This window comes from Notechis scutatus, chromosome Z (assembly GCF_049901735.1).
Source record: "Notechis scutatus isolate UNSWTSFEM ecotype Mainland chromosome Z, rNotScu1.2, whole genome shotgun sequence".
Classification (NCBI taxonomy): domain Eukaryota; kingdom Metazoa; phylum Chordata; class Lepidosauria; order Squamata; family Elapidae; genus Notechis; species Notechis scutatus.
Window position 1 is genome coordinate 40,107,723 of NC_142025.1, and position 15,335 is coordinate 40,123,057.

Below are 15,335 nucleotides of genomic sequence, written 5' to 3' on the forward strand. Positions count from 1 at the left end.
GATCGGGGATCAAGGACACAAATGAAAGAAGGGGAGGGAGGAAGCAACCGAAGCCTGTCCTTCTCTCTGGGTCAGCTCTGTCAGTCGCTCTCTCGCTCCTCCACCAGCACAGGAAGAAACTGCTTCAAAGAAGCGGGAGCTTCCTGAAGCGCCCGTTTCTCCCCCACCCCCGCCCGCCCGCCCGCCCGCCCGCAGTGCTCCGTTCTGCCTGCCTGCCTGCCTTCGTTAATGGTTGAATCGGAACAGCTTCGGCTGAGTAAAAGAGGCGAATAGTTATTATTCTCAGCCGAAGCTGCTCCCAAACAACCAGAAACTAAGGCAGGCAGGCAGGCAGGCAGAACGGGACACTGTGGATTGAAGCGCGCGCGGGGGGTGGGAGTGGGGGTGAAACGGGCGCTTTCCTGAAATTTCCCTCTTAAAATGAAGATGCGTGTTATACGCCTGTGCGTGTTATACGCCGATAAATACGGTAAGTCTCATAAACTGCTAAGTCACTATTGTTTCATAGAAGCGTGGGTAGTTACTGCCAACATAGAGTCTGACGGACAAATACTGACTCTGTGGGTCCTGAATTCTACTGTAGTAGTTACAAATAAGGAATAAAAATGCTCCTGAAATTACCTTATGTTATTTGACAGTGCCTGTCTCAATGCCTGATCTCAGTTGCAGACATTGAAAATAATCAAAGATAAGTACACAAATCCAATACATGAGAAATACTTTTCAATAAGTTACTGAACTGTGAATAAAGATCACTGAAACATTGAACTTAACTTCAGGTTTTTTTTTGGGGGGGGGGGGATATTCAATCATGGATCAAAGTGTTGAATTTAATTTCTGCTACATTTTAAGAATTAATTAACTACCTCATATAAATTTTACAGGGCTTTAAGAATATTTCTTACCTTGTTGTATTCTACATGAAGTTTTTCTTGTTCATTCTCCAGCTTATCCTTAATTGTCTTCTGTTCTGCCATATTCTCCTGAATCTGGATCATGCGCATGTTTCTCTCTAAAATAAAAATAAGCACCTTACTTATCTACATTTGTATAGGAGACTGTGGTTAGAATCAAATAATTGAATCTCTCATACTGAATCCCTAAACCAAAGCAGAATATAACTATGATAATATGCAGTTTTTATTTCATAAAGCATAAGACAATTCAATGACATTCTAATTCTGAAGTATACTGTATTCAAATACTGAAGTATTTGAAACAAAATTCCAGTAAACCTGATCTGACAGCAAAGCAGTGATAATATATACGTATTTCATATACTTCCCAAGAGTATAAATGTCTAAGTTATAAAAATACCTATGGCAATAACCATAGTTAGAAAACAATTCAGAACAAGTAGCACAGTTGGAGAGCAAACAGATAAATGAAAAGAACCTAAAGAATTTCTGAATTCTAGAAGTATTTTAAAGTATTTTAAAAATGTTCCATTTTCATGGAACTCCATCGTTAAGCAATGTGGTGATACTGAAAAACCAATTAATTGTGCCACATTACCACATATACATCATTCATAGTGACTAAAAGTGAAAATCTTCAAGCCCATGTAGGCTTTTAAAGGTAATAGCCAGCACCTTGAATTGAACCTGGAAGCAAATCACAAGCCAATGCAGCTCCTGCAACAGGTGGCACATGTGTAAACTAGGGTTTTCACAAAACTCTGTGGGCTGCTATATCTGAATCAATTGAAGCTTCCAGATACTTTTCAAGGGCATCTCTATGGAAAGCACATTACAATAGCGAAAAGGAGATTACTACAGAATGGGCGAGTGTGAAAAGTATATTATGGTACTGGAATGGGTGCAACTGACACATGCTCCATTTTACAGGGCTCAGTTTTAACCTATTGCCCAAACCACAACAGTCTCCAGGCACCAAGAAAGGATTCTTGTGGCATCACTTAACTCAGGGGTCCCCAACTTACCGGGCGCTGGTTGCTGGCGCCGCGCCATCTTTTTTGACGAAAATCACTTCCGGTGGCGTCACCGGAAGTGATTTTTCGTCAAATGGCGGCGCTAGCCTTTCGATGAGCTTTTCGGGTAGAAAGCCATTTCTACCCGAAAAAGCTCACCGAGCGCTATGCCATTTTGACGAAAAATCACTTCGGTGGCGTCACCGGAAGTGATTTTTCGTCAAAAAGATGGCGGCGCCCAGCTGACGCCGGAACCGGGCCGCGGCGTCGAAAAGGTTGGGGATCCCTGACTTAACTCACTATGGGCAAAGATGTAAAACTGAGTATCAACAGCATACTCAGCAGACAATGATCTCACTAAGCTTCTTGTAGATGTCAAAGAGAAGTGGAGAAGAAGGCGAGGGATGGCTGTCTCATTCCCAATCAACACTGAATGAAAATGGCCTCAGATAAAGGAAGTAAACCAGGACAATACAGTGACCCTCACTCCCAATCCCAGAGTCATTTCAGACGATAACCAATAGTACTCAATCGTCAATGATATCAAAACTCTTCTTCAAGGGATAAACTTTTCTACCCTTTATTGAAAAAATAAACCTTAACATATTATTTTCACTTCATTTTTAGTGGATACCATATTTTGAGAAACTTAAAATCATGGATTTGAACTACACTAAGGCCTCCTGAAACCCACTTTGAATCATAGCAGATTGATATTATCCGACTGTCTATCAAACAATGGAGCTCATCATCAAGGTGATAAAAGCTGCTCCTGAGTACTACAATAATTGTGCCAGGAAGTGGGGCGGGGGGGAGAGGAAGGGGGGAAAAACCTTGAAAAATCTCAATCCCTTTAATCAGAAATGAAAGAAAATTCAATTTAAAATATATTACAAAGGGCAAAGTGAAGGGAAAAGGTATTTCTTCTGATCAAAGTTAAGTTTTTTCTTCTTGGTTGCTTCAGAGAGGCAGGAGTCATACAGAAATCTAGCATTTTCTGAAAACAAAACTAGGCTAAGTGAACTGCAACAGAAGACATTACTTATCAGTCCAGCCATTGCAATCTGCTTTACCTCTAACCAAGAACTATTTGAAGTAAAAAATAACTTCAAATTTTGAATTTGAGTATTTCAGACTTACCAAGATAATAATTCACAAAATCAGCAGTCAACGCTGGTTGTTTATGCTTTCGTCTTCCATCCACACTGGAACTGGTATCTGAAGTGTCAACAGGAAAGATATCTGTACTAATGCCCATTAATTCAGCTTTACGCATGAGCTTACGTATTGCTGAAGCACTGCTAGTGAGTGGCCGTGGCAATTTTTCTCTTGGAACCCAGGCTTGTGGTCTTGTGGTGCGTGCTAATTCTGCTTTAGCACGGTACTGCTGAAGTCTGGCATTAATTCGAGCCTATGTCACAAAATCAAACATTGTAATGTACAAAATCAAGGGAAAGAAAGAAATTTCATCTTATTTTAAAAACTATACATTTATATTGCAGCAAAGACAAATTGTGCTTAATACATGCTAAATGAATTATCAAGAGAGTCTATTATGGACTCTACTCTGTATACAGTGATCCTGCATTATTCAAGAGCATGTTATCCTATCATGCAATCCAGAAACTTAAAAAGTCTGATAATGGAATCTATTTTCTTCATAATCTGTTTTTCTTCAAAAGCAGTTTGGAATTTTCCAACTCATGGCACAAAACAATTTTTGTTAAGTAGTAGATATTGTTAAGTAGTATCACTGCAACTTGCAACCTTTCCTGCCATCTTACCCACTGATTTTGTGAGAAGCCAACTGGGAAGGTCACAAATACTGATCATATGATATTGGAATGCTTCAACTGTTCTAATGTAAATCAGTTACCAAAGACCTTAATTTTGATCATGTGATCATGGAGAAACTGACAGGCAAAAATGCAAGAACCAATAGTAAGTCACATTTTTCAGTGTTGCAACTTCAAAAGGCTGCTTAACAAATGGTCATAAGTTAAGAACTACCTGTATAACCACAAGATGTGTCTCTCATCAATCATAACCAGGTTAAATATTATCAGCATATATGAAAAATTAGAGCACATGTGCCAATGCAAATCACTTATTTATCTGAATTATAATTCTCTTTTTTATCCATTTCTGCAAAAAGGAAGTCATTTCTTGGGAATTCTTTGAATAGAACAGAACAGAACAGAATAGAATTCTATATTGGCCAAGTGTTATAGGCTACACAAGGAATTTGTAGGTAATATAGGTAATAGGAAGGATGAGAATAATAATACAGTCTTAATAAAAAGTTTGACAATGTTGTGGGAATTAGTTGTTTAGCAGAGTGATGGCATGTGGGGAAAAACTATCCTTGTGTCTAGTTGTTCTGGTGTGCAATACTCTATAACGTCATTTTGAACATAATCTTAAATGCTATGATTTCATTAATTAATTTGGTCATATCATGGTTTCGATTATTTCAACTTCAATAGAATAAAGATGTGGATTCATGGAAACCAAAAAGCTGAGAAACAGGATGCTAATTTAAGACAACAAAAATATTACACTGTTTGCAAACAGGTAAACAAAATATTTGAGAATCAGTGTTTCCAGAAATGCTTGCTTCATTTAATTTTGCTGTATAATTCTTATTCAGAAGCTTGTACCAAATACAAACAAACAATAATAATACCTGAGCTTCAGGTGAAAGTTGTTTTTCTCTTTCTTGCAAAGACATTTTACAGTAGGACTGTAAAGCCAAATAGTTCTTGCGCTTCCATTTTCTATCCATTCTGTCAGCATGTTGTTTACAGTAAGCAAAGAAAGGATCTGCAATATCCTAAGGCAATGAAGCAAAAACAAATAATATTTTTATCAAATTTATTTGCCACTCATCTTACAGAAGTGATTCTAAGTGGCTTACAATAAAAGAAATATGTACAAATATGAAAACAATTATAAATATGACAACAGATTAAACATTATATTAGAACAACTAATAAACCTAATTTTGGAGGGGACAGGTGGAGGTGCCTTCTCTGTTAGTGCACCAACTATTTTCAGCCAACAGCTTTTCTATCAGGACCCCATGTCAGTTTGTATACCCAGGTTTTAAGACTTTTCCTGAAGGTTAAAAGAGAGGGGCAGATCTTACCTTCTGTGGCAAGATGTTCCAAAAGAGGGAAGTCATGGCAGAAATGCCTGGATTTCTGTCCAGGCATTCTGGACAGATTTCTGTCAAGGAATTCTGGAATTCCTTGGCTGACAGCATCTATAGTAAGCTCTTTCTCCTGTTACAAGTGGACAGGCTGATTCCCTTGTGGAAAAATGGTTACCCCCTGGACCCATACCACAGAAGTTTTAAAGGTAATAACCAAAATCTTGAATTGCATCTGGAAACAGATTGCAGATTGTTACATGTGCTACGCTTAGGGGTGTCCAAAACTATTCACTCTGCTGCATTCTGGACCAATTGTAGCTTCTGAACACTCTCCAAGGGTAGCTCGGTGTGAGAGAGTTGCAATAATCCAAGCTGAAAATTAGCTGGGCATGAGTGACTGAGTGCAGGACATCATGATCCAGAAAAGAACATTAAAGCTTCTAAAACAGTTTTTTTCAATCATGGTATAAGCAACTCATGTTGCAGGATCCACTCTGAGTAGGTCATGGAATCAGAAGTTTATTTACTCATGCTAGAACTCATTCTCAGGAAACTTCTCATTTTCCAGAATGTGTGCACTGGGCTGTTTATACATAGTTTTTATTTGGTGCTTGATTGTGTGCGGCTTTTAATTATTAATCTGGGTGTTGATAGCTAGCTATTAAATCATTGATTGTTGTTTCCTTGTGCTGCCCTGCCCTCAGCTCCTAAGTACTTGGTAAGCTGATAGTAACTCAATACTCCTGTTGATTGACAAGGGGCTTCAATCTGAACACCAGGCTTCAATCATTTCAATTTTTGTCTTTTGGCTATTTTTGTCCCTGCTTGATCAACCATCTTAATGGCTGTGAAACTAAATCCACAGTGCAGTTCAGAATAACCCAACATTCAGAAGTATGAGAAATTCCCTGAGGATAGGTTCCAGCATGAATCCGAAGGCTTGGGAGAATAAATCTCTGATCCTGGTGACTGACTCAGATTGGATCGCGCAACATTATCCTGAGACACGTATATTTCCCTTCATTCACAATTCAAGTTTGGCATTTTTTTAATGAAGGCAAGTCAAATTGAAAAACCTTATCAACTTCTGAAAAACTATAGGCTTAAAGAATTATTGGTTTTATGTACACATAAACAAGTATATTTTTATTTCTGTCATTACACAGATAACACAATTGATAGTAAGTATTTTACAACCAAATGCAGCTTTTTAAAAGCAATAGATTATTATCTGAGAAAATATCAGACCAAAATGATGGATGGCATGGGGCATCTGAACACTTTGTTATTTGATTAGAGAAGCACTCAACTGTAATAGAGCTGAAGGTCATAATCAACCTATTCACAGTTGTTTTTAGTATAAAACAATTGCAGAAGAAATTCTTTCTATCAAAAACAAATAATCTCTCTATAGAAAACAGAAGGAAAAGAGGAAGGCAGACAATGCCTATATTATGATGTAAGAAAAAAAAAACCAACTTTAAAATAAAGTATGCTATTGTCCCCTAAATATTTTTTCATCGACTACTTGCACTTAAATCTAAGTAGGGCTTCAGGATACCAAAATATAAATGCTGTTATGTATGATATTTTAATATGTTCACCTGAATTTTTAATGGTAACAAATGCCATCTCAAACTAAATCATTAGAATATTCAAGTTTACTTACCTCCTCTGCTGCCGCTTCTGATAATAGACCTTCTTTCTGAGCACAAGTCACATGGAAATAAGCTCTACACATTCCAGCATCACAGCTAATACAAACACCAGTTCTTGCAAAACGAGGATCTTCACAGAAGCTACATTCCTGCCGCAGATCAGTGAGAGAAAGCAATTGAATAAATATTAGAAAAACAGAATACTACCATAGGTAATTGTTTAACCATGGTAACTGAGTGTAGTGTCACATGACTTCATTGCTTAGAGATACAATTATGGCAATCCCCACTGCCATTGTTAATAAAATCCCACCAGTCATTAGGCAAAGACTTACCCTGATCCAAGTCATTCCCAGCTAGGTACTTCCCAGCCCTGAGTAAAGTAAGGTGAGGGACTGTCTCCTCTTTAACTCTCTCACCCAACTATCTCTCTTTCCTCTTTTTTATAACAAAAACAACAACAAATAAAACCATCTTTCAGTTCAATAGTGTGTTGGTTGTGTACATATATCTTGTGCACATAATAATATTATACATTTCTTACTTGCTTACATTTATAACCATTCTAATCAACATTTTATATCATTTTGTTCAATTATTCTTTTATCATTAACCTTATCATTTTTCAAGAATATATTTCATCCTTATTAAATTATATTCATTTTTTTTACTCATTCAATCAGTTGTAATATGTTATTACTATTCCCATATATTTCAGTTTCTTACTCTTCTGTCTAACCATTCAAAAATAAATTCCAAATCTTATAATACTCTTTTTCTTCCTGTTCTCTAATTGCCACTGTTAATCTACTCATTTCTGCACATTCCATTGTTTTCTTAATTGTTTCCTCCTCTGTCGGAATTTTCTCATTTTTCCAATTTTGTGCAAACACAATTCTAGCTGCTGTTAATACATTGATAATCACATATGTTATCTCTCTATTATAACCTTCAGGCAAAATTCCCAATTAAAATATCTCTGGTTTTAAATCTATATGTTGTTTTAACATTTTTTCCAACCACATGTGTATTTTAGTCCAATATCTTTTAGCATCAATGCATGTCCACCACATATGGCAATATGATCCAGGCGTCTGATGACATTTCCAACACTTCCCTGACTTGTTTTTGAACATTTTTGCTATTCTCGCTGGGGGTAGGTGCCATCTGTAAAACATCTTATACCAGTTCTCTTCATAGGCAGTTGACATAGTTAATTTATAATTTCTAGTCCATAGTGTCTGCCATTTATCTAAATCTATCCCATATCCAAAAAAATTTCCCCATGCAATCATTGTTTCTTTAACTTGCTCTTCTTCTAGTTTCACTCATAGTAAATAACCATATTGTTTTTTAATCATCTTCTCTTCAGTGCCTGTTAAAAGTTTATTTAATTTAGTTGATTCTTTGTAAAGCCCAGCCATCTTAGTATCTTTTTTCAAACCTTGCATGTATTTGCAAATATGAATACCAATCTATATTTATCCCTTGTTCCTCTAATTCTTGCTTTGTTTTGAGTTTACCCTTTTCACTTAAAATTTCCTCATGTCTAATATGTTCCCTTTTAAAAACACTTGGATATGCAAATGCCTCTATTGTTGATAACCAGACTGGTATTTTCATACAGTGATATTCTCTTACTTTCTCCCATATTGTTATTAAAGCGACCCTGACATAATGTCTCCTAAAATAACCATGAGCCTTACTTTCATTGTACCATAGGAATGGTGCCACCCCAATTGCAAATCATGTCCTTCCAATGTTAACAATCTGGCATTTTTCAGTACAATCCATTCTTTCATCCACATCAATACTGCTGCCTGATAATATAGTTCCCAATTGGGTAGACCAAAACCTCTTCTCACTCTTGCATCCTGCAGCAATTTTATCTTAATTCTTGTCTTTTTCCCTTGCCGAATGAATTTCAGCATCATTTTATTTAAGTCCTCAAAATATTTTTTCCTCAATCTTATTGGGATTGTCTGGAATAAGTATAGTAATTTTGGCAATATATTTATTTTGATTGTCACTATTCTCCCTGTTAAGGATAGTTTTTCCAAGTCTGTCGCAATCTGTTGTTTCAATCTGTCATAATCGTCCTCTTTAAGAGTTTCATATCTAGTTTCATATCATTTGTATCCCTAAATTTTTTACTTTTTTTGTGATCTGGATATGTAGTTTGTCCATTAATGTTTTCTTTGTTTTCCTGTCATGTTTTTCACTAGATTTTTTGTTTTTTCTTTGTTTATTTTCAGTCCTGCAACCTCTCCATATTATTCTATCTCTTCAATCAGCTTGGGACCTGTTTCCAAAGGTTCTTCCAATATGAAAACTAGATCATCTGCAAATGCTTGTAGTTTATACTCATTCTTTTATATTTTCATTCCCTTTGCTTCTTTATTTTTCCTAATATTTCTATTCAATACTTCCAAAGTCAATACAAATAACAGTGGCGACAGTGACCTTGTCTAGTTCCTTTTTTAATGTTAATGTTATCTGTCAATTCTCCGTTTATCATTATTCTTGTTGTTTGCTTGTTATACAGTATATTGCCTGCATTGCCTTAATAAATCGATCTCCAAAGCACATCTTTTCCAATTGCAAAAAGGCTTTCTGAGCATGTAGAAAAACCAATGCCATTTATTTCTCTGGATGTGTTTCATAGTATTCCAGTGTGTTCAATATTATCCTCGTATTATTTTTTATTTGTCTCTTAGGCAGACTATCTCTCTTTCCATATCTGCTACTTTAGCTACCTTGTCAGGCTTCCCAGGTAGACCAGACAGGAAATATGAGCAGATGAGCTAATTCTAATTTATTATAACAGAATCTTGCAAGTCCGACAGTATGCATCTCTTGCTGTCTCTTTTACAATCTGAAAAGTTAGGAAGAATTCTTTCTGAGTATCTTTATTATTCTATTATGCAGTTACGGGCTATGTCTTCCCTTATCTGATTGTTCCGGGAACATCTCTCCCCTGCCTCTTTCAGAGTTATTTTCACATACCATTACATCCTGCAAAACGACACTCCTTGGCAATACAGGCAGCACTGGGGCCCAAAAAAGAGGTCTAGGATCTTCAGTAGTCTCACCAGATGCCACTGCCCCTGGGCTTCTACTTCAGCAAAGCTCTGCTGCTGCCAAGGAGTGAGCCTCAAGCCTACTGCAAACCATCCTAGTACACAGAGTAAAACCATAACCATCTGCTGCCTGCTGCGCACAATCACCCTCACTTGTCTTTGTCCTGCTGCTGATAAGGCCTTTATGCAAAAGCCCCTAAAGCAGAGGTGTCAAACTCGCATTGTCATGTGACATATCACAACTTTTTCTCCTTCATTAAATTGGGTGTGGGCATGGCCAGTTTGTGATGCATCCAGCCCACAAGTTTGACAGCCCTGCTCTAAAGCTTTCCAAAACATGAGGCCAGCGTACCTGAATTGGGGAAAGGCATGAGAAGCCTGAGGAAGAATATCTGGTGCCTCTACTTTAGCCCCAACATCACCAATATTGAAGAATTTTGCTTTTCAGGGCAGCCAAATGGATAGAAGTTGGTATAGCTGAAGCATCCCTATGGTTATAAGTACAGGGAAGCTGTACAGTGAATGGTTGTCAAACAAGGCCACTTATATATGGAGTATGCTTTAAAGTATCTTGACTGCTTTCAAAATGTACTTTTAAAAAATAAAATGGAGAAATAAGCATACAATACAAATGATGGGACAAATTAAAATAGATTTCTCCCCCTCTACTTTCAACAGAAAAAATCACATAAATTATTCTAAATTTCTGAAATAAAATTGAATTAGAATTGGGTATTTGTTTTTTTTTGCCTCACTTTTAATTACAATTCCCACAAAGATAATATAATCCGTATGAAGTAAATAAACATAGAATCAAGATCACATGAAGTACTAGTACCATTCTGTAAAACCCTAGTAAGACCACACCTGGAATACTACAACCAATTTGGATTACCATACTACAAAAAAGATGTTGAGACCTTGAAAAAGTTTAAAGAGCAACTAAGATAATCAAAGGCCCAGAGACTAAAACATATGAAGAAGAATGGCTGCAGGATTTGGGTTTGGCTAGTCTAAAGAAAAGAAGAATTAGAAGTAACATGATAGCAGTATTTCTGTATTTGAGGGGCTGCCACAAAGAAAAGGGGGTCAAATTATTCTCCAAAGAACCAGAGGGCACAAGAAACAATGGTTGTAAACTAACCAAAGAGAGAAGCAACCTGGAATTAAAGAGAAACTTCCTAACTGTTCTGTTCTGTTCTATTCCATTTCTATTTGTATTCTATATAACAATATGCAAGATCATAATAACAATGAACAATGATTACATTGCTTCTAATCTCCATAAATAAATATGGTTCATAATAATAGGAAAAATATTATATTGATCTATAGTACATTTTGAATACTTAGTTGCAATGAACAGAAGCAAACAAAATAAATACATAATAGCAATCTATATATTAGGAAAATATATCTCTTTTCAGGTTACCTTTGCACCGTACTTGGAATAGTTCATTTCTGTAAGAGTTACTGGTCGCAATTTGTCAATATCTCCAAATGCCACTCCGGGGACATATAATGCACAAACAATATGAACCCATCTATAACAAAAAAGGATATTGTGCATTTTGTTACATTTGTTTACAATAGAAAAAAAAGGAGTGAGACAATATATATCTAGTTTCTTTACCTCTGAACAATAAAATATAGAAAATAAAATGTTGCATTGATCCAATTGATAATTGTATCTTCTACAAATCTGGAGTATTAACATAAGAATATGTTTTAAATTACAATTAATAAGGTTGAAGCATTTTACATATCCTTCTTGAATTTCTTAGGTTAAAATAAAAAATAATATTTTCTGCATGCCTTTGAACACCCTATATTGCAAGCTTCTGTATAGATAACTGGAATATGTGCAGATAAAAATTCACAGATTAATTTCTATTTATGAAACAAAATATTTCTCTTATCCTCCAAAAACAGATCTTAGCATAAAAAATAACTTGCAATTCATCCATGTATTAGAACTATAGAAGCACATTAATAATCTAATAAGCAGAATATAATTAACCTATAATCAGTACAAATAATGGCTTAAGTAAATAACCAATGGCAATGCTGTTGTATCTCTAAAAGAAGATCTTTCATCATTGCAGATAATACTAAGCTGGCAGGAATAGTTAACATCCTAGAAGATAGGCTCAAGATCCAGAAGGATCTTGACAGACTTGAACACTGGGCCCTATCTACAAAATGAAACTCAACGTAGAGAAAAGTAAAGCCTTACACTTATGCAAGAAAACCAAAAGTACATATATAGACTGAATGAAATCAGGCTTAATAGCCGTTACTGTGAGAGGGAGTCTTAGTGGACAGCCAGTTAAATATGAGCCAGCAGTGTGCAGTGGCAGCCAGGGGTAGGATTCTACCGATTCTATCTGGTTCTATAGAACCCCTTGTTAACTTTCTTAGCAGTTTGGAGAACCGGTAGTTAGAAGCAATCTCCTTTTGTTTTTTTCCACTCTTATTACATTCTTGGCAGACAGCCTAGACTTACTGTCTCTGGAGCTTCTGAAACTTTCATAAAGGGGAAGAGTTGTTTTAAAAATTTTACACTGCTGTTGGGAGGAAATACTTCCCTGGACAATCAGCACTTTGAAGAAATAATTGAATAATGAAGCAAAGCTTTTAGTGACAGGGAACCAAGACTGACATTCAGCAAGGCTTCCTGGCTAGCTAGAAGGATTGACATTCAATCAAACGTGAGTTTACATACTCTTTCTGAGTTTTGATCTAAAACTGGTTTTTGGTGAAGGTTAATTCTGTGCTTGGTGAAGTTTAATCCTGTGTTAATTGATGGGATAATTTTCCCTATTCACATTCAACAAGCAACATCTACTGTTGTGATTGAATTATTTGTATTGTGTTTGAATTTTTTTCTTGCCTCATGGTTTCTTTTTCTATTTGGGGAGGGGGTCTTCCTTCACCGCTTTAATACGATAGTATTAAAGGCACTATCCTTTTGGGGTATACTTCCAAAAGGCAGGATGCAAGCTTGGCACTGATTTTTTTTACTGCCTTTTTTTTGGGGGGGGCATGTGACTTTTCCTTAAATCTGGGTGATTTCCTTAGGATATCTTGTGAGGTGAGTGAGACCAGCTGGTATTTTTAAGTGTCCAAATGGATCCAAGTATTGATTTTCCTGGGTGTGCTTTTTCTGAAGAGCTTAAATGATCTCTCTGCTAAAGGGTTTCACTTTATGAGCAAGAGTTGGTTGCTTGATAGTTATCACTGCATTTTAAATATTTTCATTCTTCAAGGTGCTCTGGCACTCTGCCTGATTTGTAACTCTGGCTTGCAAGTATTTTTAATCTAATGATTGGTATTAAGGGCAGCTTTTTGCAAGCAAATAAGCTTTTTGTATTTTGGTACAGGTAATCCTTGACTTACAACAGTTCATTTAGTGACCATTCAAAGTTACAATGGCACTGAAAAAAGTGACTTATGACCATTTTTCACACTTATGACAATTGCAGCATCCCCACTGTCATGAGAGGCCAGGCGAGGAGAAGTGCCCCTTGACATAAGTGATGTCGAGTTGGCCATGCCCACCCAGTCACATGACTACCAAGCCACACCCAGGAACTAAGCCATGCCCATAGAACTGGTTGTTAAAAAACCTGAATCCCACCCCTGGTGGCAGCCAAAAAAGCCAATGCAATCCTAAATTGCATTAACAGAGGGTTAGGGTTAGGACTGCAACCCATCAAGAGGATTATCCTTTGTGCCTAATATGTGTGATCTGTTAACTTCATCTGAAAAATAGATATATTGTAAAATCATGCAACAATTATATCCAAGGACACTCTATGCAAGTTTGTGTATGTTTTAAATCAGATTTTGTTAATATGCTGTAAGCAGAATTGAAAAGAATTTCAATCTGCACAAAATTTCTTACATCCCCAACTATTTTTGCCATGTGACAACTTGCCATTTTAATGTGTTTTCTATGAAAAAAGGAAAAATGTGGAAATATAGAGCAATTCTTTACAGAAAACATTCATGCAAAAACAAAATGTTAACTCATTAAATAGATATTTTTTGAAGATCACAAGGACTTTTCTTTCTTTTTTTAAAATCTCCACTGAAGTATTACAAAGGAAAACCAGTTGTTAGAAAATAGAGAGAAATAATAGGCCACCTTCACATTATCTTCAATTATTTTTGTTTTAAAGGAAAGGTTTTTGCTGGAGATTTTTGATGCAACCTCACTATTGTACCCTGTGGAGTTCAATATAAAGATACACATCTTCAACCACAGCTGCTTCTCAATTTAATTTGCACAGTTTTTTCATGCTCCACTGGTGTATTAAATGCTGCTGCACTTTGTAGGAGTTTATCTATGATAAACCCAACAGCTGGCTGCTTGCTTCATAGTGACCTTCTCAAAATGTTTTAGTACATGTCACACAAGTACTGTAGTATTACAGATTTAAGCTGCCATTTCAGAATGATTGGCACACAAGTGTCTCACTTCCTCAACCATCTATCTGTGAACTCCATCCTAAATCTTTATTAAAATACACAGAAGTCAGTCAAGTTCACAGCTGAGGCAGCTTCAGCTGCTTTTAATACTATTGCCTAAATGTTTTCCTGCTCATTTATTTAGCTGCACATGTTTGAGAACCTTGTAATTAAGGCAAATTGGGTAATCAAATAAGAATAATCTTTCGTGTTACTTCCTCATCTATTTTGCTCAGAGCAAAGATGACAGATGTTGGTGATTGGAAAGAAAAAAGAAACAAACAAAATATAAACAATAGTCTTATTTTGGTGATAGCAAAATAGAAGAGTTCATCCTGTCCCAACCATTCATAAAATTAAGGAATAGATTTAAAAAGAGATGTGTTTAATGTTAACTATTTAATAGAATATAACTTCATATTAAAAAGAGAATTGTAAAAGAAATAGTTTTATAATCACACAAATTTAAGTCAGAAAAAAATGTACAATTTATCATACAACCAACTTTTGACATCATAGGCTCAAGTACATTTTAAGTGGGTAATCTTGTGGGTTCCCATTATTTAATAGTATTGTCTATTGTGGGTACCCTTTTCAACTTTGAAGAGCATGTTTTTACAACCTATTCAATGCTCAATAATGTAGGGGGAAATTTTTTCTTTCTTTTTCCTTTCCATCTTCCTGCGATCTTCTCCACTGCTTCAGATCAAAATCTGTACTTTCATCACTACTTAATGGTTGTTGACAGATTGTTTTTTTAAAAGCAAAACGTTCTTTTTCCTTTCCCCCATATTGAAACCTCCATTTATATATCCAAAGGAAAGTGTTTCAATCTCACATCCCACTCATATCCAATCAAATCAAGACAAACCTTTATTATGGGTCATCAATCCATTCTATTTATTCACCCAATTGAAAAGTCATTCTATAGTGAATTAAGTCCACTGAAGAGAAATTGTGTTTATTATATTTTAATTTATAAATTAATATATTTTACAAATAGGGGAGTTGATTTTCTTCTCTATTGGCATACAAAATCT

At 35.9% G+C, this 15,335-nt stretch overlaps 1 protein-coding gene across 7 annotated transcripts in view; it reads right to left on the minus strand.

The window, feature by feature from the left end:
• Positions 1 to 15,335, minus strand: part of PHF14 (PHD finger protein 14) — a 142,053-nt gene that overhangs the window by 82,776 nt on the left and 43,942 nt on the right. For all 7 annotated transcript variants that reach the window (XM_087946166.1, XM_087946164.1, XM_026677773.2 and 4 more), the window contains exons 6-10: positions 11,255 to 11,366; positions 6,754 to 6,891; positions 4,617 to 4,763; positions 3,071 to 3,341; positions 906 to 1,012 (exon numbers count right to left, since the gene is read on the minus strand). In XM_087946166.1, coding sequence (XP_087802292.1) covers positions 906 to 1,012; positions 3,071 to 3,341; positions 4,617 to 4,763; positions 6,754 to 6,891; positions 11,255 to 11,366 — 775 coding nt within the window. The remainder of the gene's footprint in view (positions 1 to 905; positions 1,013 to 3,070; positions 3,342 to 4,616; positions 4,764 to 6,753; positions 6,892 to 11,254; positions 11,367 to 15,335) is intronic.